This window comes from Antechinus flavipes, chromosome 2, assembly GCF_016432865.1.
Source record: "Antechinus flavipes isolate AdamAnt ecotype Samford, QLD, Australia chromosome 2, AdamAnt_v2, whole genome shotgun sequence".
Classification (NCBI taxonomy): domain Eukaryota; kingdom Metazoa; phylum Chordata; class Mammalia; order Dasyuromorphia; family Dasyuridae; genus Antechinus; species Antechinus flavipes.
Window position 1 is genome coordinate 256,383,701 of NC_067399.1, and position 24,681 is coordinate 256,408,381.

General features: G+C 33.2%; 1 protein-coding gene across 5 annotated transcripts in view; it reads right to left on the minus strand.

The window, feature by feature from the left end:
• The window catches only part of ZBTB46 (zinc finger and BTB domain containing 46), a 162,049-nt gene that overhangs the window by 44,147 nt on the left and 93,221 nt on the right, over positions 1 to 24,681 (minus strand). For all 5 annotated transcript variants that reach the window (XM_051976777.1, XM_051976776.1, XM_051976775.1 and 2 more), the window contains one exon: positions 4,010 to 4,294. In XM_051976777.1, coding sequence (XP_051832737.1) covers positions 4,010 to 4,294 — 285 coding nt within the window. The remainder of the gene's footprint in view (positions 1 to 4,009; positions 4,295 to 24,681) is intronic.

The window sequence follows — 24,681 nt, forward strand, 5'->3', positions numbered from 1 at the left end:
GAGAAGAAACAATTTTGGAGAATGATACATTTCTGAGGATAAAACAGGTACTAGCAGATATTGCTCTAAACAATATGAGACCACTGGCTATCAAGGGAAGAAGATACTAAATAAAAGAAATGGGAGATACAAAAAAGTTGGTGAGTTGAAGTCAAAGACAATTTATTATGGTCCCTTCCCAGATCAAAAAAAGGTAAAGAAAAATCTCTTTTTCTGATAATCAAGGAAATTATATTTTGTTAAAAGATACCATTGACAAGTAATATAAAAGCTTTAGCGCAAGTTTCTCTAATAAAAGCCTCTTTTCTCAAATACATGGGGAACTGAATCAAATTATAAAAAATAAGAATCATTCTCCATGGTCAAAGGATGTGAACAGGCAATTTTCAGAGGAAAAAATCAAGGTTATATATAGTTATAATAAAAATGTTCTAAAACAATAGAGAAATGCAAAATGTTTCAACCTTACACCTATCAGAAATGACAAATGTTGGAAGGAATGAAGGAAAAATGGATACACTAATTGATAGAGTTGTGAAGTGGTCTAACCATTCTAGATAATAATTTGGAACTACACCCAAAGGTTATAAAACTGTGCATATCCACTAAAGTCTGCACTTCAAAGAAATCAAGGAAAAGGGGAAAGGCTTATTTATTTATTCATTCATTCATTTAATTATTGCAGCTCTGTTTGAGGTGACAAAGAATTGGAAATTAAGGGGATATCCATAAACTGAAGAATGACAAGTTATGTCATATGATTGTGATAGAATGCTTCTGTGGTATAAGAAATGCAGAAGTAAATAGTTTCAGAAAAATATGAACTGATGCAAAGTGAAATGAGCGGAAGCAGGATATCACTATACACAGTAATAGCAATATTACAATGATGATCAACTGTGAAAGACTTAGATACTCTGATTAATAAAATGATCTAAGGCAATTCTAAAGGATTCATGATGAAAAATATTTCAGAAAAATTTCCAGAGTGAGAGGTGATAAATTCCAAGTGCAAATTGAAGCATAATTTTATCACTTTTTTTACTTTTTTATGATATGACTAATATGACAATATGTTTTACATTATTTCACATGTATAATTGATCAATTATTTGCCTTCTCAGTGAGTAGGGAAGAAGCAGAAGAAGGAGAATTTTCAATTCAAAATTTTTTAAAGAATGTTAAAATTAAATAATTAAAATTTAAAAAAGAAAACCTCTTTTTTTCTTTTCTGCTAAAACAGTTCTTTTATCTATGGACCTCAAACTTGGGACAATACTATTAATATCAAAGATTACATTGTGTCCTAAGTAGATTTCAAGAATTAGCCTGAGAATCTAATTGCTTAGTATAACATGGTGCTATGGAAATATACATTCTAAATACCAGATTTTTAGAAAAATGGCCTGATCATTAATTTGAACCCCTTATGCTTTAATTTAGACAGTCAAATAAAATAAATATATTCATAAACTCCAGCTTTCCAAAGAATAAAAAAGGCAGAATTGATAAGTATTTTTTGAATGGAAACTATCAGTAAGGCTCTGAACTAAGCACAATGGAGGACACATATAAAGACAACTTCTTAACAAGCTTAAGATTTAATGGAAACAAAAAAATTACATATGTGAAAGACTTAAGAACATTTAAAACATAAAAATGAGTCTAAAATACCATAATTCCAACTATGATCATAAATCAAATGCCACTGGGTTCTTATATCAAATGTCATTAAAATTTTGTAGAAAATTCACATTGAAGAAAAAATGATTTTCACTAAATGAAAAAGTGATCTGTTTGGTAGAGTAACTCTATAGTGATCAAGGTCATTTGAGTTCATTTTAGGAAACTGTCTGATACTATTTAATCTGTCATTCTCCAATATGGTTCATCTTATCCACTAGCTAAAAAATTAACAAAAATAAAAATCCAAATGCCCTTCAGTTCACGTGATCTTAGTGTCAAAAGGATTCAGAAGTTATCTAGTCCAAACCATGTCTATATCAGGGTCTCCTCTATAACTCCTTCTAATCTTTGTATGTAGACTTTGAGTGAGAGGGAAGGCCATTTCACTTCAGTTAATAAGTTTTTATTATGGCAAGCATAAAATTATTCTATTTGTAAATTTCCTTACTTCCCACCTTTTTATGGATTCCATATGCTGGAATATTTCTCATCAACCTTTTTGATTTCTGCTAATATCTAGGATCTAAAATCCAAACATTGACAAAAACCAAACATATTGTAGAAAACTTAAATGATAAAATACAACTGGGAAGAAAATATATATAATGTCTTCCCAAGTCTTTTTTTAAAGGAACTACAATTTTCTTTAATATCTCCAAACTAAAAATTCAAAAAAAAATCCCAATTCTTTAATCTTATTTAAAATTGGAAAGAGATTTAAAATCCTATATTACTAGTAAAAATTAAAACAGATACATTATTAGAATCCTCAAGATAAAAATGACTGGTAACTACTTTAACCTCCATTGTTCCAATTGAAAATTAAATCTATAGCCTTCATACATGTCAAAAAATAAAATTAGAGTTACCCTCCTTACTTTGTAAGGTACTGGGAGATGCTCATTCTGAGCATATGCCAACATATCTGATATACTTAATATAGGTGGTCTTTACAAATCAAACAGTAACATATTCTGCTCTCTGAATTTCCTTAGTATTTAGTGCATTTAATCATATCATCTTTTCCCATCTAATATACAATTAGACACATTAATAAACCTTATTCTCTCTTCTACTCCTACTTGCCATGTAACAACATAACATCCATCACCCAAATGTGAAGAAGCATACAAGACAATGATGATTTCTTTCTTTTTTTGGAGTAATGCCATTTTAAAAACTTATTTTTTCACATGAGAAATCTCTCATTGGAGAAAGTACAGACTGAATAAACTTACTCAGAAGCAGCTATGTCATTCTACTAATTTATGTTTTAAGAATATCATAACAAGGAAGAAATTAGTTATCCTAAAGTGAGTGAAGTTTTGTGAAAGAAAATGTGGTATTGTTCAATGACCATAATCTGAATATTTTAATATGAATCGCTCAATAAATACTGTAAGAGGAGAGTATATGCTTTAGAATATTCAAGCCACTAGATAGAAATAAAACCATAGAATAAATTTCCTTATAGAATCATTGGTAATAAATTAAAGTAATTAAATATTGCCCTTACTTCCTATAATTTCTTGGAGTTTCTTAATTCTTCTGTACAACCAGAATTCAATTTATCACATTTAAGTCAAGCCAACTTGAAAAAATATTTTACATAACTCATTTCTAATCAGTATTCTCTGATGAGATAAATGTGTACACACACACACACGCACACACACACACGCACACACACACACATGCTCGCACGCACTTAGCACTTCTGCATTGGTTCTATTTAAAAACTTTTTCAATCATTCTCTCTCATATTGCAGTAGAGTAAGAACAATTTGGCGGCAGCAGAGAGCCAGCAGAGGGAGCACAAAATCTTAGAATTTATATTCTACTATATCTATATAGTTTCTCAAAACTTCCGAGAATGCTAAAGTCTTCCAAGGTAATTTGCTATTTTTTTATGTCTAACTAAATTTTGCATACAATTTGATGGGAGTCTTTAAACCTGTGTTTGAAGTGTTTTAAATATTACTATATTTCAAAATGTTTAGTCTATAGTAATGTCCTTCGTGGCAATGATTACTGAGTAGATTATCAGTTAAAGTCTTTGTTTTAAAAATTCAAGATATAATTTTCTCCATAATTTTTCAACACATAAACTTTCTCTTCTGATATTATTTAAAAAACCCAACATCTAAACATATGGAACAATTAACTACTTAATCTTGACCTTAGAAGAACACAAGAGTGTCCACTCTCAAACAGCATATTGAATTTAATAAATGTGATGAGGCTTTATCTCCCAAGAGGCTTTCAATATAGCTTTTGAAAACAAAAACAAAGGAGAATAGGAAAAATATATATATAAACTTACGAGATAATGAATGTGTGCCTTTGGGCAAATATTCAAACAGCAGAGAGCTATCATCTCCTAGCATATCTGCTTTGAGAGACAACAAGCTGTTTTTACTCATGAGAGCCGCCCGTAAATTAGCAACAGCTGTAGCCTGGTGCAGTGCATCTTCCTTCTCTGGGGTGAGGGGTTGAGACAGGTAGCTAGCTTCTCCTCCAAGGAGGGCCTCATCAGCATTTGCATAGAGGTCAGCTCTCTCCCCCCGGCTATCAGAGCTGCTGGGTTCTGTCACTGTCAAGTCAGCATCTGTGAGATTAAAAAAAAAACACTATTAGAAAACAGATTTTTAAAACTAAAAGGGAAATGAGACAAATTTATGAAGAACAAATTTTTCTCTTTGTTGTCAGAATAAGGATACCTTACCAAACTACAATTTGGGCATGTTAGTAGCCAATTTAATTATATCTTATTAGGTATATATTTGAAGTCATTCAAAAATTTCTAAATTGCCAAGAATATGAATTAAAATAAATCAAATCTGGCTTTCTGGTTTAATAGTGGAAAGTAGGACATAAGTGGCATCCTATCTAGACTGCTGACTAAAGATCACAAGACATCTACATGCTACTGCAAAAACTAAAAGCATCAGGGAATGAGAGAGAAAGCTACATTTAGAACAATAGGGTAAAGAATGAGGCAGGTGTCCATGAGTAGATGTGGGCCTGTCTTTGGCTGGAATACTGTGAAACACTTTGCTATGCTTCTGTTTCTCCATCTATAAAAGATGAAGAGGTTGCCAAGACTTGTGGATAGAAAATGAGATGGCTGACAGGAACTAGGAAGACAAATGAGCTTAGGATCAGGGGTTCTTCACTTTTTATGTGTCAAGGTCCCCTTTGACGGACTGGTAAAGACTATGGATCCCCCGGCCCTTTCTCAGATTAAAGTTTTAAAACAAATAAAATAAAATGAATAGGCTTACAAAGGAAACAAATGTACATTGAAATGAAGATAATGTAATTTCCCCGCCTAGAAGATCTTGTGATCTTAAAATGTGACCCCTTAAAATTTATCCAAAGTCACTGTAGATGTTTATGGATCCCAGATTAAGAACCCTTATGTTGGGTAGTCTTTGAAACAACTTCAGGAAGTAGCTGAGGAAAAGAAAATAAAATATTGGGTGAAAATTAAAAAGAAAATAAGATTAGTTAACATCTACCCCATAAAAAGTACTAGTATATCTTGCCTAACACCTTAACTAATTCCAGGAAAACATGATATTAAGGCGAAGCAATGTTACCAGAGTCAATTAGGTCCACAGGAATGGATATAAATAGTCACCCAGTTTAATAAATTTACTGTGGGGTTTTGGTGTTAATGATATAAATGCAAAATGAAGTTGGTCAGGTCAACAGGCGTACAAGGGGAGTCCATATGAGAAAAGAATGTAATTTTTAGTAGAGAGTGCTTTCTTGCACACTACAAAAAGAATGGTAGTATCCAGAGGAGAGTGACACAAAGAAAGCTTATAAAGGAAGACATGAAAAATAATGAGTCCAAGTATTTGTATAGCTTCTGGAAGATGGCTGGTCTGAAGGAGTCCAGTTTCAATATAAATCTGTTTTAGAGAGAAAGAATGGAAAGAAAGAATGGAGAAACCTGCTCACAAGAAAAAATAGTAATAGCAGGCAATTAAAAGTTTAGAGTATTGCTTTTCAGGAGATATCCAAGAATGAAAGAAAATGCCTGCTGGAAAGAAAGAAATAAAAAGAATAAAATGAAAGTATCATAAGGAACAAAAACAAGAGAGAATGCACAGGAAGCTCTGCAAATGCTATAAGAAAGATATTAGAAAATTTAATTGTTAGTTTTTCAAATTAATATCCTTTCTTCAATTTATGACCTTTATTAAATGTAAGCTCTTATTTATTCTTGTTTTTACTACTAATATATGTCCCAGAAATTTCCTTTTTGTTTATAATATAAAACCATTCAAAAGATATTAAACTTTAGTGTCGAAGCTAATTGTTTTGTGCAAATAAGTTTCCATTTCAAATCTGCATCTATAATAAGGGATCTGGGCTAACACTTGGCATAAATAAATTTCTACATGCTACCCACCCAACATCAATTGTTACAACTCAAAGAATAATACTAACCACAAGATTTTCAGCAAGATGTGCCAAAAAGATTCTAGCTTTAACAATAAGAAAGACTTCTTTTCTTTGTAATGCAATAACTCATATAACATATTACTGCTTCATATTTATATAGTACTAAATGATTTTGTGCTTTGATATGCATTATTCATTTAACCCTACAAAATCTTGTTCACATATGAAATTAGTTCATATTTAGCATAAGAAAATTTGGGTAAACTAATTTCTGGACAAAAAAGTCCACAAATAAAAAGGCATAATGGATAAAGAGCTAGTCTTAGGACCAGGAAGATGTGAATTCAAATCCAAACTCTTGGCAAGTTATATAACTTCTTTCTGCTCTATATAACTCTGACTATGAGATGCATAAAAAGTGCTTACTTTCTTTGATCCGGAGCTCCCTTAACCTGAAATTACCTATTCCAATCAATAAACAAAATTTTTAAAGTAAATTATTCCACTTGTTTTTATCAGCCAAAATCTGCCTTGTGTCCCCATTTCTCCTTCTCACCCTGGGCAATCAAGAACAAAAGAAAAACAAAACCCATAAAAAACATAAATAGTCTATCAAAATAAATTAATACATTATCCAAGTCCAAAAATTATTTGTTCATTATGCATTTTGAGTTCTTCACTTCTTTATCAGGAGAGAGGTAGTCTATTTCCTCAGTAATCCTTTGGAATCCTAGTTGGTCATTAAGCTGATAAAAAAAAAATGTTCAGGACAATACCATACCAAAGCATGGTATGGTAATTTTTTTCATATTTATAACTTTTTATTGATAGAACCCATGCTTGGGTAGTTTTTTACAACATTATCCCTTGCACTCATTTCTGTTCCGACTTTTTCCCTCCCTTCTTCCACCCCCTCCCCCAAATGGCAAGCAGCTCTATACATGTTAAATATGGCACAGTATATCTTAGATACAATATATGTGTGCAGAACTGAACAGTTCTCTTGTTGTACAAGAAGAATTGAATTCAGAAGGTAAAAATAACCCAGGAAGAAAAACAAAAATGCAAACAATTTACATTCATTTGCCAGTGTTCTTTCTTTGGGTGTAGCTGCTTCTGTCCATCATTGATCAACTGAAACTGAGTTAGATCTCTTTGTCAAAGAAATCCACTTCCTTCAGAATACATCCTCATACAGTATCGTTGTAAAAGTATATAATGATCTCCTGGTTCTGCTCATTTCACTTAGCATCAGTTCATGTAAGTCTCGCCAATCCTCTCTGTATTCATCTGCTCATCATTTCTTACAGAACAATAATATTCCATAACATTCATATACCACAATTTACCCAACCATTCTCCAATTGATGGGCATGGCATGGTACAGTATTAATGAACAAGCCATCCCATTCTTTTCTCTCTCCTACAACAAATTACTCCCTCAGTCATTCCTACTCTATCACTTATTTTCTACACTCACTGTTTACATATTATTGTTTACTCTCCTTCCCTACTGCCTACAAACATATCTATGACTCCCCTATTCTCAAAAAACCCTCACTTGATACTTTCCTCTCCACTACCTATCATTCTATATCCCTTACACTCCTTGGGCCAAACTCTTTGAAAATGTCATCTACAATAGGTGGCTCCTCTTTATCTCTTCTCACTTTCTTAAGTCTTGACAATCTGTCTTCTAACCTCACCATTCCACCAATCTGTTCTCTCCAAACCTACTAATAATTTCTTTATTGCCAAATCCAATGACTTCCCCCTCATTTTTATTTTTCTTTTCCTTTCTGTAGTCTTTGATAATGCTGATCATCCTCTTTTCTTTGCCTTTTGATATACCACTCTCTCCTGATGTTCTTCCTACCTATCAGACCATTTTTTTTTGTTTCTTTTGCTGAATCCTCTTCCAGACCACACTCTCTAATTACAAGTGTTCTGGGTCTTCTTTCTTCTCCTCTGAACTACTTGGTGATTTCAACAACTCCCACTGATTCAATAACCATCTCTATGCTGATAATTCTCAAATCTAAATAATCCTTTCTTAACCCCTTTGCTTAACTCAAATCTCACATCTCTAACTGTCCTTTAGCCATCTCCAATTGTATTCCAGTAAACATCTTAAATTCAACATGTCAAAAATGGAACTCATTATCTTTTCCTCTTTCCAGCTGCTGCCCACCTCCAATTTCCCAACTTCTCTATTAAGTGCAATACTATCTTCCTAGTCCCTTAGGCTCACAAACTAGAAATCATCCTGGACTCTGCATTATCTCTCAGTCTCTATATCCAATCTGTTGCTAAAGCAAGTTGATTTCACAACATTTGCAATATTTATCAAATATACTACCTTCTCTCCTTTGCCACTATCACAATTCTGATGCTGGCCCTCATTGTCTTTTGCCTAAATTCTACAATAGCATGTTGGTGCCTCAAGTCTCTTCACACTCCAACCAAATGATTATTTATCCAATTGATCATTCATTTACCAAAGCGACTTTCTTTTTTTTTCTTTTCTTTTTTTTTTTAGATTTTTTTATTTTTATTTTTATTTTTATTTAATAATTACTTTATATTGACACTCGTTTCTGTTCCGATTTTTTTCCCTCCCTCCCTCCACCCCCTCCCCTAAATGGCAAGCAGTCCTTTATATGTTGGATATGTTGCAGTATATCCTAGATACAATATATGTTTGCAGAACCGAACAGTTCTCTTGTTGCATAGGGAGAATTGGATTCAGAAGGTATAAATAACCCGGGAAGAAAAACAAAAATGCAGATAGTTCACATTCGTTTCCCAGTGTTCTTTCTTTGGGTGTAGCTGCTTTTGTCCATCATTTATCAATTGAAACTCAGGTCTCTTTGTTAAAGAAATCCACTTTCATCAAAATATATCCTCATACAATATCGTTGTCGAAGTGTATAATGATCTCCTGGTTCTGCTCATTTCACTTAGCATCAGTTCATGTAAGTCTCGCCAGTCCTCTCTGTATTCATCCTGCTGATCATTTCTTACAGAACAATAATATTCCATAACATTCATATACCACAATTTACCCAGCCATTCTCCAATTGATGGGCATCCATTCATTTTCCAGTTTCTAGCCACTACAAACAGGGCTGCTACAAACATTTTGGCACATACAGGTCCCTTTCCCTTCTTTAGTATTTCTTTAGGATATAAGCCCAATAGAAACACTGCTGGATCAAAGGGTATGCATAATTTGATAATTTTTTGGGCATAATTCCAGATTGCTCTCCAGAATGGTTGGATTCATTCACAGCTCCACCAACAATGCATTAGTGTCCCAGTTTTCCCGCATCCCCTCCAACATTCATCATTATTTTTTCCTGTCATCTTAGCCAATCTGACAGGTGTGTAGTGGTATCTCAGAGTTGTCTTAATTTGCATTTCTCTGATCAATAATGATTTGGAACACTCTTTCATATGAGTCATAATAGTTTCAATTTCATCCTCTGAAAATTGTCTGTTCATATCCTTTGACCATTTATCAATTGGAGAATGGCAAAGCGACTTTCTGAAAGCACAGTTTACTCCCCTACTCAATAAACTTCAGTGGTTTCTTATTGCCTCCAGGATCACACACAAAATTCTCTGATGTTTAAAACTCCTCATAACTTAGCCCTCCTCTCTTACCTTTCCACTCTTATATCTTACTCCTTGGCACCTATTATCTCAGAATAACGTTCTTGAACATATAAAATAAAATGCCTAGGATACAAAGGATTTCCTTACGTTGAAATCCTAGTTGTTAATATGTTTAAAACAAACAAACATGTTCATGAATACCTCATTTCTCAACTCAGGGAATTTTCTCTGGCTGTCTCACAAGCCTACATACAATATGCTCCTTCCTCAACTCTATCTACTTATTTAACTGACTTCCTTTACGTCCCAACTAAAATCCCATCTTCAACAGGAAGCTTGTTCCAATTCTTCTTAATTCTAGAACCTTCCCTCTTTTAACCATTTCCTATTTGTCCTGTAGATAGCTTATTGTACATATTTGTTCGCTTGTCTTCCCTTTTAGACTGTGAATTGCTTGAGGACAGGGACTGTCTTTTGCCTTTTTCTAGCACAGTGCCTAAGCATATAGTAAACACTCAAAAGTATAGTGACTTACTGATATCATTTATATACCATAACTTGTTTATCTATTCCTCAATTTATGGTTATTCTCTCAGATTCCCATCTTTTTGCCACTTCAAAAATAGTTATAATTTTTTTTTACATTCTTTACATTCTGCAGTCATAACTGCCTTGCACACAGGCTGCCTAAGACAATAGGACCATCTTCTCAATGGAAACAACAGTGGAATTCAGCATCCCTTGGATGTCTGAGCAGCCTTTTAAGGCACTACTCATTCCATGTATGAGGGGCTAGAAAAAGTGCCTTAAAATTTTTCTGCTTACCAAAACCTGGCCTGGTTACCACAGCAGGCAGGGATCCTATCCTACAGTCAAGACACTAAAAAATGTATAAAAACTTTTGAAAAGTTGGTTCTGTTCACCATCAGTACATGGAATTGTTATGCCACAGTTTTCTTTAACTGTCCTGACTCAGTTTCCTTGTACAAGTTTCCCTTGTCTCAGTCTCCCTAATTACTCCCCTAAGCTGTAAATCTCCCTCTGGTCCATGAAGGCTGAGGACCAATTAGTCTAAGGTTATAAATTGTTAGCCCAAGCAAGATAAACAAGAGAGTAGAGCTCCTGATTATCTTCTGTCCTTGAAAAGTTACAACATCCCTCTAAAATATTCCAAGATAGTTCACTAACATCTTTATCTCTGGGTATTCAGACATCCTGTCTCTGGGTTCCTTTTTGATTCATAGCCTTTTCCAACTGGCTCTTTCCCTCTTCTTTGTCTCCAAAAGGTATATAAAGGTTAGAGATTCTCCATTCATTGCTGGAGAATGGCGGCTGGCTGTGGATGCTGGACGCTGGATTCTTTGAAATGATAGTCTCCTCCAGACCTGGGACCAACATGAATTCCTTGGTCCCAGTATATCTTTATCTCTATCTAACTGGATAATTTGAGACGAGAGTCCTGTCCAGTCAATCTTACTCTCCCATTAATAAAATATTAAAAATTCTCTAATCTCTCTCCTGCCTCAGTTTCTCTGGCATTACAGAATGTGTGCACACTTTATAGACAAAACAAAATCCAGTAGACTTAAAAGAAGAGCTCTTGTTGTAAGAGAATTCAATGGGTATTGCATTCAAATAGCAGCCCTGAGTGAAATTAGGCTGGCAAATGAAGGCCAGCTTATTGATGTGAGAGCTGGATAAACATTTTTCCGGATTGGCCACAGTGAAAGAGAGTACTTTGAAACTAGTGTAGTTTTGCAATCAAAACTAATCTAATAAAGAAGCTCATATGCCTTCCAAAAGGAGGGAAGATATGGTGAGAAGTCATGGTCTCAGCATGATGAACCCAGATAATGTCAAAGAAAAATTTTATGAAAACCTGGAGACCCTTATCATAAATATATATCAAGAGTACAAGCTTAAAATTCTGAGTGGCTTTAATGTTAGAATAGTCTCAGACATCCAGACATCTAGACATGCCAGGAAATCCTTGGGAGGAACGGAGTTGGGAACAGCAACAGCAGTGGTCATTAACTATTGAAGACTTGTGAATCTTACAACCTCATTACCAACACTTTATTCCTTTACCTAAATGCAATAAAATTTCATGGATCTATTGTCACAGCAAACATTGGCATTTAATAGACTATGTGATTGTAAGGAGAAGAGACAGACAGGATGTGATCTTAACAAAAGCAATGTGTGATGCAGGGTGCTGGACTGATTGTAGACTAATCCTCTCCAAGCTAAATGTTAGCATTCAACAAAAATGGTAGCCCCAAGGCAAAAAAAAAAAACCTATAGAAGAAATTAATGTCAACAGATTAGAGTGCTTTTCTGACAGAAACTGTTGTTAACTTGGAGGATAAGTTGAGTTAACATGCAGTTAGCAACAATGGAGCAGAAAAGGAGTAGGCAGTTTTCAGAGATTTGGTGTACAGCCATGCATTTGCTCATCCAAGTCAGAACACTTATAAATATCAAAACTGGTTTGATAAAAATGATAGGGAAATTCAGAAGCTGCAACAAATGAGAAGTTCACAAGGTGTACCAACAGTATAGTTCATCCATTTCTAAGAAAGTAGCAATCAATTCCATCAAAAGTAAAGTACAATCAAAACTTAGAGAGATACAGGTTTCTTGGCTCTGTAAGAAGATAGAAGAAATTCAGTTTTATGCTGATAGTAATAAACTAAAGTGTTTTTATAATGCACTGAAGGCTATTTATGTGCCAAAGACCTATTAAAGGCCTTGAGTACATCTCAAATACTCGGTGCTAATGGTGCCACAATGATTAGTGATAAGGACATGATTTTAGAGAGAGATGGTCTGAACACTTTCATAGTGTGTTCAATAGACCACCATCAATTAATACTGAAGCTATTGACTGTTTATCCCAAGTTGGAATCAATCGCTCCCTAGCTGAAGTTCCAACTGAAGAAGAGGTTTTGAAGGACATTAAACTGCTTTCATGTGGTAAAGCCTCAGGTGTTGATTCTATTCCAACTGAGATTTATAAGGTGGGAGAGTCCATTGCTCATACAAAAGCTAACTGAAAACTTCCAGATTATATGGCAAAAGGAAGTCATGCCCCCCAAATTTAAGGCTGCTTCCACTGTTCATCTTTTTTTTTTTTTAATTTAAATTTTATTTTATTTAATAATGACTTTGTATTGACAGAATCCATGCCAGGGTAATTTTTTACAATATTATCCCTTGCATTCGCTTATGTTTCGTTTTTTCCCCCTCCCTCCCTCCACCCCCTCCCCCAAGATGGCAAGCAGTCCTATACATGTTAAATATGTTGCAGTATATCCTAGATACAATACATATTTGCAGAACCGAACAGTTCTCCTGTTGCACTCCACTGTTCATCTTTAAAGATAAAGAGAACAGATTGTCTAGTGACAATCACAAAGGAATCTCTGTCTTAGTCATTGCTGGCAAGGTTCTTAATAGGCTGATCCTACACCCAGAAAAAGGTCATCTAACTGAGAGACAGTATGGTTTCAGAGAGGCCAAGAAGCAGCTAATGTGGTTTACTGCCCAACAACTTCAGGAAAAATTTTAGGAGCAGAACAGAGGTCTGTATATGACATTTGTAGATCTGACCAAGGCCTTTGATACTGTCAGTTTCCAGGACTTATGGAAAATTATGTCAAAATTTGATTGCCCAGAGAAGTTCATCAGTATAGTATCTCAGTTTCATGATGGCATGCTTGCCTTGGTTCTGGATGGTGGGCAATGTTCTAGAGCTTTCCCACTCACTAATGGAGTAAAACAAGACTATGGGCTTGCTCCCATGCTTTTCAGCATGATGTTTTCAGCCATCTTGTCAAAAGTCTCCTATGAGAACAAACATGGAATCAAAGTCAGCTGATAGTAAATTCTTCAACTTGAAAAGGCTATATAAGCCAAAGTTAAAATGGAGGGAGTATTGGTACATGATTTTTTGTTTGTAAATAATTATTATTTAATGTAACCTCTGAAGCTGAGATGCAACAAAGTATGGATCAATTCTCTGCTGCTTGTGCTAATTTTGACCTAACAATTAATACTAAGAAAACATAGGTCTTTCATCAGCCAACACTACATCATCCATATGGAGAACCGTCAGTTACAGGAAATGGTGAAGTTTTGAATGCGGTGGATAAGTTCTCTTATTTTGGCAGTATACTTTCTAGTAGTGTCTCCATTGATAATGAGATTAACACACATTGCCAGACATACATTGTTTGAAGGCACCAAAGGAAAATGTGGGAGAGGAAAGAGATTAGACTGACTACTAAACTGAAGATCTCCAGAGCCACTGTGCTGACCCCATTGTTGTATGCTTGTGTAACCTGGACAGTATACCAGTGTCATGCCAGAAAACAGAATTACTTCTATTTGAATTATCTTAGGAAAATTCTGAAGATAATCTGGCAGGATAAAATACAAACACTGAGATCCTTTTTTAAACTAAAGTGCCAAACATTCCAACTCTATTGCAGGGAGCACAACTCTTGGACTGACCACATTGTTTGAATGCCAAATGTACTCTTGCCCAAAAGAAATATTTTATGGAGAATTCACATAGGTGAAGCGCTCACAAGGCAGTCAGAAAAAGTAATACAAGAACATTCTCAAAAGTTCTCTTAAGAACTTTAGAAGTAATTGTATAACATGGGAGACACTGCCATAGGCCCATTTTGGCATGCCCTCATTAGAGAAGGTGCTGTGTTCTTTGAGCAAAGCAGAATTAAATTAGCCCAGAAGAAATGTAAAATGTGCAAAGTTAGAGAAGCTAACTCAAATGTTCATATAGAATATTTGTATCTGATCTATGGCAGAGTTCCTATTGGTCTGCTCAGCCACAGTCACACATACTGTAATTGCACTCTGACATAATGCTGTCATTTTGGTCTTTGTTGAGAATAAAGGGCAACAATTCACCAATCATGTACAAACAGGTTATATACAAAATAAATTGAAGAAAAGAAACAGCAGGAAGGCTAGTACTAAGGATGATCAGAAAAGGTTTTGGGTTTTTTTTGAAAATGAGATTTTAGCTAGGAGTTGAAGTCAGGAAGATAGAAATGAGAGGAAAGAGAATTCCAGTTATATTGGATAGCAAGTGAAAATACCTGGAGTCAGGAGATGGAATGTCTTGTTTGACAAACAGCAAGAAGGCCAGAGATCAAAGAGAAAGGGATAAGAATATATTTTTGAAAATAAGAGAGAATAATGTGTAAAGATTCAACGATAAAGTAACAAGTCTAGTTCCTATCCTTAAATACTAGAAAAAATATTTACTGAGTAAAGCTGAGCTCTGTTAGAATATCCAGCCTAACTATTAAGTAATATAAATATAAGCAATGTACACTTTCACTTGGAAACCAAGTTGTTCTATTTAATATGTCACAGATTATATAAAATCTTTAATTCTTGCCAAAGCTCCTTGGCTCTGACTATTCTCCTAACATTTTGGTAAACCTGACAGTCCAAATTTCCCAATGCTTTAAATTTACATTTTTCTTTGAGTTCCTTTTTGTTTATGTGAACCACATTCTACCAATCATTTTAATAAATAACTTTAAGAAAGCAGAAGATGGAAAAGTACCTCAAGATTCAAATTTCTCTAGAACTAATTTGAGGAGATCACTAATATTGAGAATAGTTAGATTTGGGTTTGTGTGTTTGTTTTAAAGCAACTGTCGAACATTGGTCTTATGAAATCCTAACTCAATTAACATTAGGCTTTCATTAAACGTTTTTTTTAATATCAACGCCTTTTAATATCAATCATTTTGCAGTAGGAAGTACTCATTTCTAAGTTATGGAAAAGTATAAGGATCAGCAAGTAGACCCTTTCTGATCTAGTGGGGAAGTCATGCAGATGTGACCTCAAAAACATAGAAGCAGTTAAATATCAAGCTGAGGACTAGAATTAGGAAGACAAATTCAAATCTAGTCTCAGCTTATTCAACTTTAAAAATGAGATAACAGCATCACTTACCTCCTAAAGTTGTTTTGAGGAGCAAATGAAATAATATTTATAAAGCCTTTTGCACAGTGCCTGGAACATAGTAGGTCCTTAATAAAAACTTAATCCCTTACTTCATTCCCCTCCTTTCCACTCACACCCCAAGCTCCCTAATCCTAATCTCTATTGTATCTCATCTGAACTACTGTATCTGGTGTCTTCCTAATACAAAATGAATCTTGTGCTTAAGAAGCTTCAATAGTTTTTCACTGCCTTTAGTATAAAATATAAACTCCCCTGTTTGGCAAATCACCCTTTGTGATTTGGCTCCAGCTCATATTTCTAGACAGATTACATTTCATCTACTCCCCCTCACACAATCTACACTCTGGCCAAATTGGCCTATTCCCTGTATATGGCATTCAGTCTTCCTCCCACTTTGCAAAAACTGTCTGGTCTGCTCTTCCTCTTCTTTGCCTCTTTGGAATCCCTGGCACCATTCAAAACTCAGTTCAAATGCTGCTTCTTTCTTTATATTCCTAGAGCTTGGAAGAAGAAAATATGCTTAATGAATGCTTACTGGCTTACTGATGTGGGGTCAAATTTTAGTTCCACTATGCTTAAAAAGTTATCAAACTGTGCATTCCCTTTGATCCAGCAGTGTTTCTACTGGGATTATATCGCAAAGAGATCTTAAAGGAGGGAAAGAGACCTACATGTGCAAAAATGTTTGTTTTGGCCTTTTTTGTAATGGCAAGAAACTGGAAACTCGAATGGATGTCCATCAATTTGAGAATGGCTAAATAAATTTGGTATGTGAATGTTATGGAATATTATTGTTATGTAAGAAACGACCAGCAGGATGATTTCAGAGAAGCCTGGAGAGACTTACATGAACAGATGCTAAGTGAAATGAGCAGAACCAGGAGATCATTATACAAGGCAACAACAAGAATATACCACGATCAATTCTTATGGTTGTGGCTCTCTTCAACAATGAGATGACTCAAACCAGTTCCAATTGTTTAGTGATGAAGAGAGCCATCTACACCCAGAGAGAGGACTGTGGAAACTGAATGTAGTTCACAACATAGCATTTTCACTCTTTTCATTATTGCTTACTTGCATTTTATTCTGCTTCTTTTTTTAAACTGGTTTGATTTGTTTTTCTTGTGCAGCACAATAATTGTATAAATATTTATGCATATATTGGATTTAACACATATTTCTACCATGTTTAACATAAAAAAATCTTAGTTCCATTACTGATTCACTATGGCACATATGAATGTTCTCATCTGCCTATAAAAAATACAACTTTTTTTTTTTAAATTAAGTATCTTTTGAGAAATAAAGTGGAGCACATAGTTGAGAAAAATAAATTGGAACTGGAGCCACAGAAATGTTTGATCCATTCAAAATGATGTTCTTCTATTTTTCCAAAATTAAAAAAGTCTAATCAAAAAGTGTTATTTTTATTGTTGCTTTTTTCAAAAAAAAAGTAATAATTTAGAATTAAAAGGTGAACTTTTAAGTATGAGCTAATATGCCAATTAGAGAACAAAAAGAAACAATAAATAGACCAAACAACCTTAAAATCTGAAAGCTAGGAAAGTTAATTTCAAGGTAGGGTAGCTAACCAATAGTTGAAAAACTTTGCACAACTACTAAAATAATTCACCCAAGCCACAGGTCTGATTGTGTTATTCTCCTGCTCATAAAACTTTTGAATGCCTCTCTATTGCATCTAGGTCAAAATACAAATTCTTCAGTATGGTCTTCGAGGTGTCCTATACTTTGGCTCAAATCTACCTATTATTTTAGAATGATTATTTTAGAATACTCTTTCAAATACTTTATACTAGATTATTAGCCTACATTACTACATACTAGATACTAGATACTACATTATTAGCTGTTTCCAGAAATCAGCATTCTATTCCTATCTCTGTGTGTTCATTTAAACTGTCCCTCATATCAGGAATATAAGGAACTTTTTTCCCATCTCCATCTCTAATTTTCCTTTCAAGGCTCAGCTGAAGTATTACCTCCTTTCCTTTATTATGTTTTCCCAAAAGACTCTCATGGCACTGGTGTATAGTCAGGAAGAACTGAATTCAAATCTATGCTCAATATACTAATTGTATCATTCTAAGCAAGTCACTTAACTTTTGTTTGCCTCAGTTTCCACAACTGTAAAATGAGGATAAGAACATCTACCTTACAGGGTTGTTGTGAAGATCAAATGAAATAATATTTGTACAGTGCTTAGCATACTGCCTAACACATAGTAGGTACTTTATAAATGTATACTCCCTTCCTTTTACATTATTTCACTTTCCCTTCTCAACTTCAAATTATTTTGTATTTAGTTATTTGTGTGCTTATATCTCCAATTAAACATAAGCTCTTGAGTCCAGCGTGTAGTTTTGTCTTTATTTATTTGTTTGTTTGTTTTTGTCTTAGTCATCCTAGAACCTGGGACAGTGCCTTGTACTTTTTTTTTTTTAATTGAGATCTATGATTCCATCTATGTGGGGGTATCCAGATGTCGAAATTCCTTCTCCCAGTGCAAATCAGCAATCCATCTATAATTTATATGATTGCCCATAGTAATAGAGCTGGTATGTGCCAGAGGTTTTATATAAATTGAACACTTACTAAATAACTGAAGTGAATTGACACAGGTCTCATTCAAATTCTTATTGTAGGGCACATAGTCCTTACAGATTTTATAGATCATTTTGGACAGAAAAGAAGAAACAATGCATTCTAAGCAATCACGACTTATGTTTTAGTGCTCTTTTATTCTTATTCCATTTTATTCTTTAGTCTTTCGAATGATCCTTTTGTTCCAGTCAAATACTCAACCACTTAAACCTGTCATTCATTTTTAAACTTACTTTTTTATCTTTTTGATCCACTTAATTGGCTACTTACCTTCTATACTACCTAAAACTTGACCCATGGCCACTAAATCTCAACTTTTCACTCTCATTCCATAATCTTTCTATTTCTTTTCATCTTTCCCTGCATGTTTGCACTGCAGTTGATCTCTTGTTAACCTTAGGCTTATTAAATACTGACTTTATAATAGAACCTGTATAGTCCAACTACCAAATCATGTTCTAAGTCTATGATCATTCTAGACAGTATGAAGGCCTCCCAGGTACTCTGGAAACCTCCAGCCCTCCAAAGGCACATCAGGTCCAAATTAATCATAGCTAGTTTCAAATAGAGACATGCTTGAACCTATTGAAGAGGTAAGTTAAGAGATAAATGCAACTTATTGAGGATATATGTATTTCAGAAATTAATCTCATGATTATTTCTCTCAATTTCAAATCTAATATATTTCATTTAGTGAAATTGTCAAATGAATCACAGTTTCTGTTATAATATTTGCAACAAGAATAAAATGGAGAAATTAAGTTATGAGCTGAGTAAATTGATCTAAATTATTTCAATCAAAATAGTGAAAACAACCTAATTTCCCTTTTCTTTCTTAATTTTTAAAAGTGATCTGGATCAGGGGAGAAATATGCAAACATAAATAGGGCCATCAAACTGTATATAAGGATCCTTGTAGTACATAATGCCTTAGAAAATTAAATATTGACATTATCTATGTTTTGTTGCATTTTTATTTAATTTGATAAATTTTTCCACATTACATTTTAATCTAGTTCTGGCTGAATTTTTTGCAGCTTACAGGCAGCATGTTTGATACCTCTGATCTGGGTCATTTCTAAAAAATATTATCTTGGCCATGTCTTTTGAAATATTTTCAGAGGTAAAAATTTAATATTCATATGCTTTCAACAATCAGGGAGAGAATACTGAAAACTGAACATCAGTTAGTTGGATAGTGTATTGAATAAATCTCTCTATAAAAGGGAAGTGGGTCACTAATGGCCTTTTCAAAAAATTTCTGTGGAAGTGGGAAAGTTAGAATAAGAAAATACTCTGAATACCCTTTAACGAACAGTATCATTCTTCCATTTGGGATAATAGGTATAGGAAGAAATGAGCTACCAGTAGTGCTGGAAACCTGTCACAAAACAAACATCAAATTCTGAAATCAAAATGTTTGTTTGATCAAAGAATTATTCTTTGAGTTTTTTTTTAATGAAAACACGCTATACTTTGTTACAGAGGACAGATCATTGTTGATAAGATATATATATATATATATATATATATATATTCACTATAAATTTTAATAGCACTTTTTTCACTTTTACTTGGAGTCACAGGATCTGAATTAAAAATCTAGTTTTCCTACTTATTATGAGGGTGACTTTGAACAAGTCACTTTACTTCTCTAAGTTTCTTCAGGTGTAAAATGACGGAATTGGCCTGGATGTTGTCTAAAGTTGTTTACAGCTCTACTCTATGAACTGGTGAATTCTTTGAATTTACGTGTATATTTACATGTATATCTTTGGGTGCTTATAAAGCACAACTCTTTAAAACAACAATACAAAGATACTGTCAGATGATATTAAAATGATGCTTTTATGATCTAAAGAATGTTATGTCTCTTCTCTAAAGGTGATTAGTACTTTATTCATACGTCAGAGTCAAGTCTACTATATATTAATAATTGTCTTTTTTTTAAAGCAAGCATTTACTAAATATCCAGAAAGTGCATGGTCCTTCATTTACAGTGTTATCAGAAGAAATGTTTAGGGTGAAATTTCACTGGATAGTGTGGAGTTTTCAACATAATATTCAAACTCAATAACAGCTATTCAGTACCAATAAGAATGATTAATTTACTACTCACTTTGGAAACACAAATGACCGCATCTGAAAGTTTCCACAATTTGCACAGAATCTTTTCAAGATTTGACCAAAAGAAGAAATAAGTTCATTAATTTGAATTATTTAAAAATTTCTCTTTAGTAAATTAAAAAAAAATTCTTAACTTTTCTTGCTCCACCTAAAAAAATTAACTATTAGCAACAATTAATTGTGTCTTGCTTTCTAAAAAGAACAATTCTAGAGGACTCATGAGGAAGATGCTCCCACTTAAAAGAGGAGGGAGGGACTTGGTACAAAAAGAGACAAATGTTTTTTAACATAGCCAATAAAGGAATTTGTTTTGCTTGACCATGCATATTTGTTACAAATTTATTTTTCTTGTTTTTCCCTCCCCAATGAGGTAAAGTAAAAAAGAGAGAAAAAAAGATTTTTGTTAGTTTACAAAACAGAATTAGAAATCTGAAATAATTTAAACTGTCACTTAATTCTATGGGAAGAGATAAAGAAGCAGGACTATTTCAATGACAATTTCTATAGCAGAATAGTGTCAGATTTTCACACTAGATTTACATAGCATACTATATTCATGCTATATTCACCAATTTATGTTGAGGTCAAAGTAGTTCTCTTACATTCAGTGTTTAACCTTTTTTTGTGATATGGAACCCTTTGTTAGTATAGGAAAGCCTATGGCCCACTTCTCAGAATAATATTTTTAAATGCATAAAATAAAATACTTAAGATTAAAAAAACCAATTATACTGAAATACAGTTGTTAATATATTAAAGCAAAGAACTTTCATCTAAAGGAATAGTCGTGGAAAGCAAAGACAAATACTTACTCTGAGAATTTGTTGCATACAGCTAAAATGGAAAATATTTGATTATTTTCCTACCTATTAATAATTGATCCTGAATTGTATCCTTTATTTATTTTCCTGGGGTGATTTTTATTAATCTCATTATATCTGCATGACAAAGCCTCAAACTTTATGTTTAACATTTCTTCAGGAAAATATTTAGGGTGAAGATATTTTACAATAAAATACTTGACACTCAAAATCTATAGAGTTGATATCATATGTGGGGCATTCTGCAAATAGATAAGTGATCAAAGAATATGAAGAGTTTTTAAAAAATAAACTGTCAAAAGCCCAATGAAAACTTCAAAATGACTGAAAGTCAGAGGAATGCAAATATAAATAAACTTACACCTCACACTCATCAAATTAGTAAAAGTGGTAAAAGATACAAAAATTTGTTGAAGGAAGGAGGAGCTATGGGAAAACAGAGACAGTTTATTTGTGAATTGTCTCAACCTTCTTGAAACTGATAAGTAATGATGGAATATTATCATTCTCTGAGAAATGTTGAGCAGGATCTCTCAAAAAAAAAAAAAGTCCTCCATGAACAAAGTGAAATGTGCTTTATACAAAGTAAGTAATAAAGGCAACAACAAGATTATATAATGATCATTTTCTGATGGCTGTGGCTCTCTTCAACAATGAGATGATTGAGGCCAGTTCCAATGATCTTGTAATGAAGAGAGTCATTTATACCCAGAGAGAGGGTTGTGGGAACTGAATGTGGATCACAACATAGCACTTTCACTCTTTCTGTTGTTTGCTTGCATTTTGTTTTCTTTCTAATTTTTTTTTTTTGCCTTTTTGATCTGATTTTTTTTGTGCAGCAAGATAATTGTATAAATATGTATACATATATTGGATTTAACATATATTTTTAACATGTTTAACATATATAGGATTACTTTTCATCTAGGGGAAGGGGAATTTGGAACATAAAGTTCTGCAAGGGTCAGTGTTGTAAAATTATCTATGCATATGTTTTGAAAATAAAAAAACTTTAATTAAAAAAAAATAAACCAAAAAAAAAAAAAAAACCCCCAAAGTAACAGCAATGTTCTGGGATGACCAGCTGTAAATGACTTTGTTAATCTCAGTGGTATAATCATCCACAACTATTCTGAAGGACTTATAATGAAAAATCCTGTCCATAACCAGAGAAGGAACTGACTGTGTCTGATACAGATTGAAGCATTCTCTTTTTCTTTTAAACTTAATTTTTCTTGAGAATTTTTATTTTCATTAGTATAGAAGATCTATGTTTTCCTTCATAACTTGACTTTTATGGAAATATTTTGCATAACTTCATATGAAGTTTCTTAATTGTGAATAGGGATAAGGGAAAGAATCCAGAACTCAAAAATCTTCTAAACAAATAAAAAAGAAATTGTTTGAATGTAACTGGAGGGAAATATTAAATAAATAATTTTTTAAAAAAGGAAAAGAAATTGATTAGGAATCATATAAGGAAATTCATATCCTTTTCTCCAGCTATCCTACTTCTGGGACTACACACTAAAAACTGACAGCAAATATTTATACCAACATGATAAAACTGGAAACAAAATATATATCATATGCAACAGTGACTAGAGAACTATTGAGCAAATTAAGGCATATGAATGTAATAAAATGTTACTATTATAAGGAATGACAAATATGAACAATTTAAAGATCCAGAAGACATACAAACTGATGCAAAGTGAAATAAATAACAATTCAGAGAAGTAAATCCTTTTTTAAATATAATGACCACAATAATACAATGAAAAACAAGACTGAAGGATACAAGAACTCTATCAGTGTAATAACCATAGGATCTCTTTCCTTTCAATAAAGAGCTGATAAACTATGGGTGAGAAATAAAGCACATGTGTTATGATGTGGACAGTATATTGGTTTTCTTTTGCTTAAATATACCTCTTTTTTACAAAGAAGTGTTTTAGTAGTGAAGCAGAAGGTAGATCAATGTAAATGGTCAATCAAATATTAACAAAAAATAAAAAGGAAAACCAAAGAATAATATAACAATACATATAATGTAATGATGTAAACAAAGACAACAAAACTCAGGTCAAATATAGCTCACTTTAGTACTATACTTTCAATATTAAAGAAAATCTTTCCTTTCTGATCTTCGAAAAGGATATGTACCATCATTCACACTCAGACCATTGTGTGGAATATATGTTATAGGCATATAATTGCTCCTGTATTTATTGGGAAATAACTGCTATATTAAAACAAAAGATAATAAAATTTTGTGAAGTTAATAAAAAGCCCCGATTAAGTCAATGAGGTCTAGAAAAAGTTTGGTCAATCTAATTTTTATTTGGTGCTCTTCTTAACAAAATAGAGTCTATCTTTCACTACTTATCTTCAATCAGCTGTATTATTCTATTACCAGAACTTTCTTTATTGACACGAAACAACAAGAAACAGCCTGCATTTAGAATAAAAAAAACCCCAGTATTTCTGTAAACTGAATATAAGAATCTGTTCCCTATTATTCTGTTAACTTGATTACTTAATTATAACTCCTCCCCAAATCATTCACAAAGCCTGTCACTTTAATTGAATGTACACCTTAAAAGAAAGAAGGAATTCCTCATACCAATTTGGGTGAATCCTTCATTTATAAATTGGAAGCCCACATCTATTTCTAAAAAATAGATTCTCATAGTCACTTCAATCAAAGATTAACATGTAATTCTTTCAAGAATGTGAACATACATCCTGAGAAAAATTTAAACTGCCTTTTAAGTATGGGCTGAAAATACTTTCACATATCTGTTTCTAAGAGCAGAAAAATCTTAGTTTTTACCATCTAGCTCAAAAGTTATTGAATAAGGACTAATCTACTAAGAATCTATATATACGCCAACTCCTTCTTTCAAAGGAGAAAATTTGCAGTTTGTAATAATTATGAATTCTTTTGATTCTAGCACCCTGTTGGTAAAGCAGACAGATTCTTGGATTCATTCCAAATTTGGCTTGATCAACTATTCTCCACTCTTGAGATCAAAGAAGCTCCATTCAGTATAACATCTCCAGACACAAAATAAAATCTCTCCAGAAGAGATTTACACCAGGAGACACTAATTTTGTAGGGATTGTGTTTTAACTGTTTAAGGTTTGGATTTTTACAAGGAGGAAAATCTATTCCCAAAGAGAATTTTTTTTTTCTTTCAAAGCATGCTGGTTATCTTCTTGTGTGGAGGTTTGTTTTTAAAAGCTCTTGGGATAAAATTTGACAATTCCTAATATAAGTACTGAGCCAATCAAATGAAATTCACTTTCAGGAAATAAGTACTACCTTGTTTTTCCATTTTGGGAGATTGGGAAGAAGGAATAAGAGAACTCACT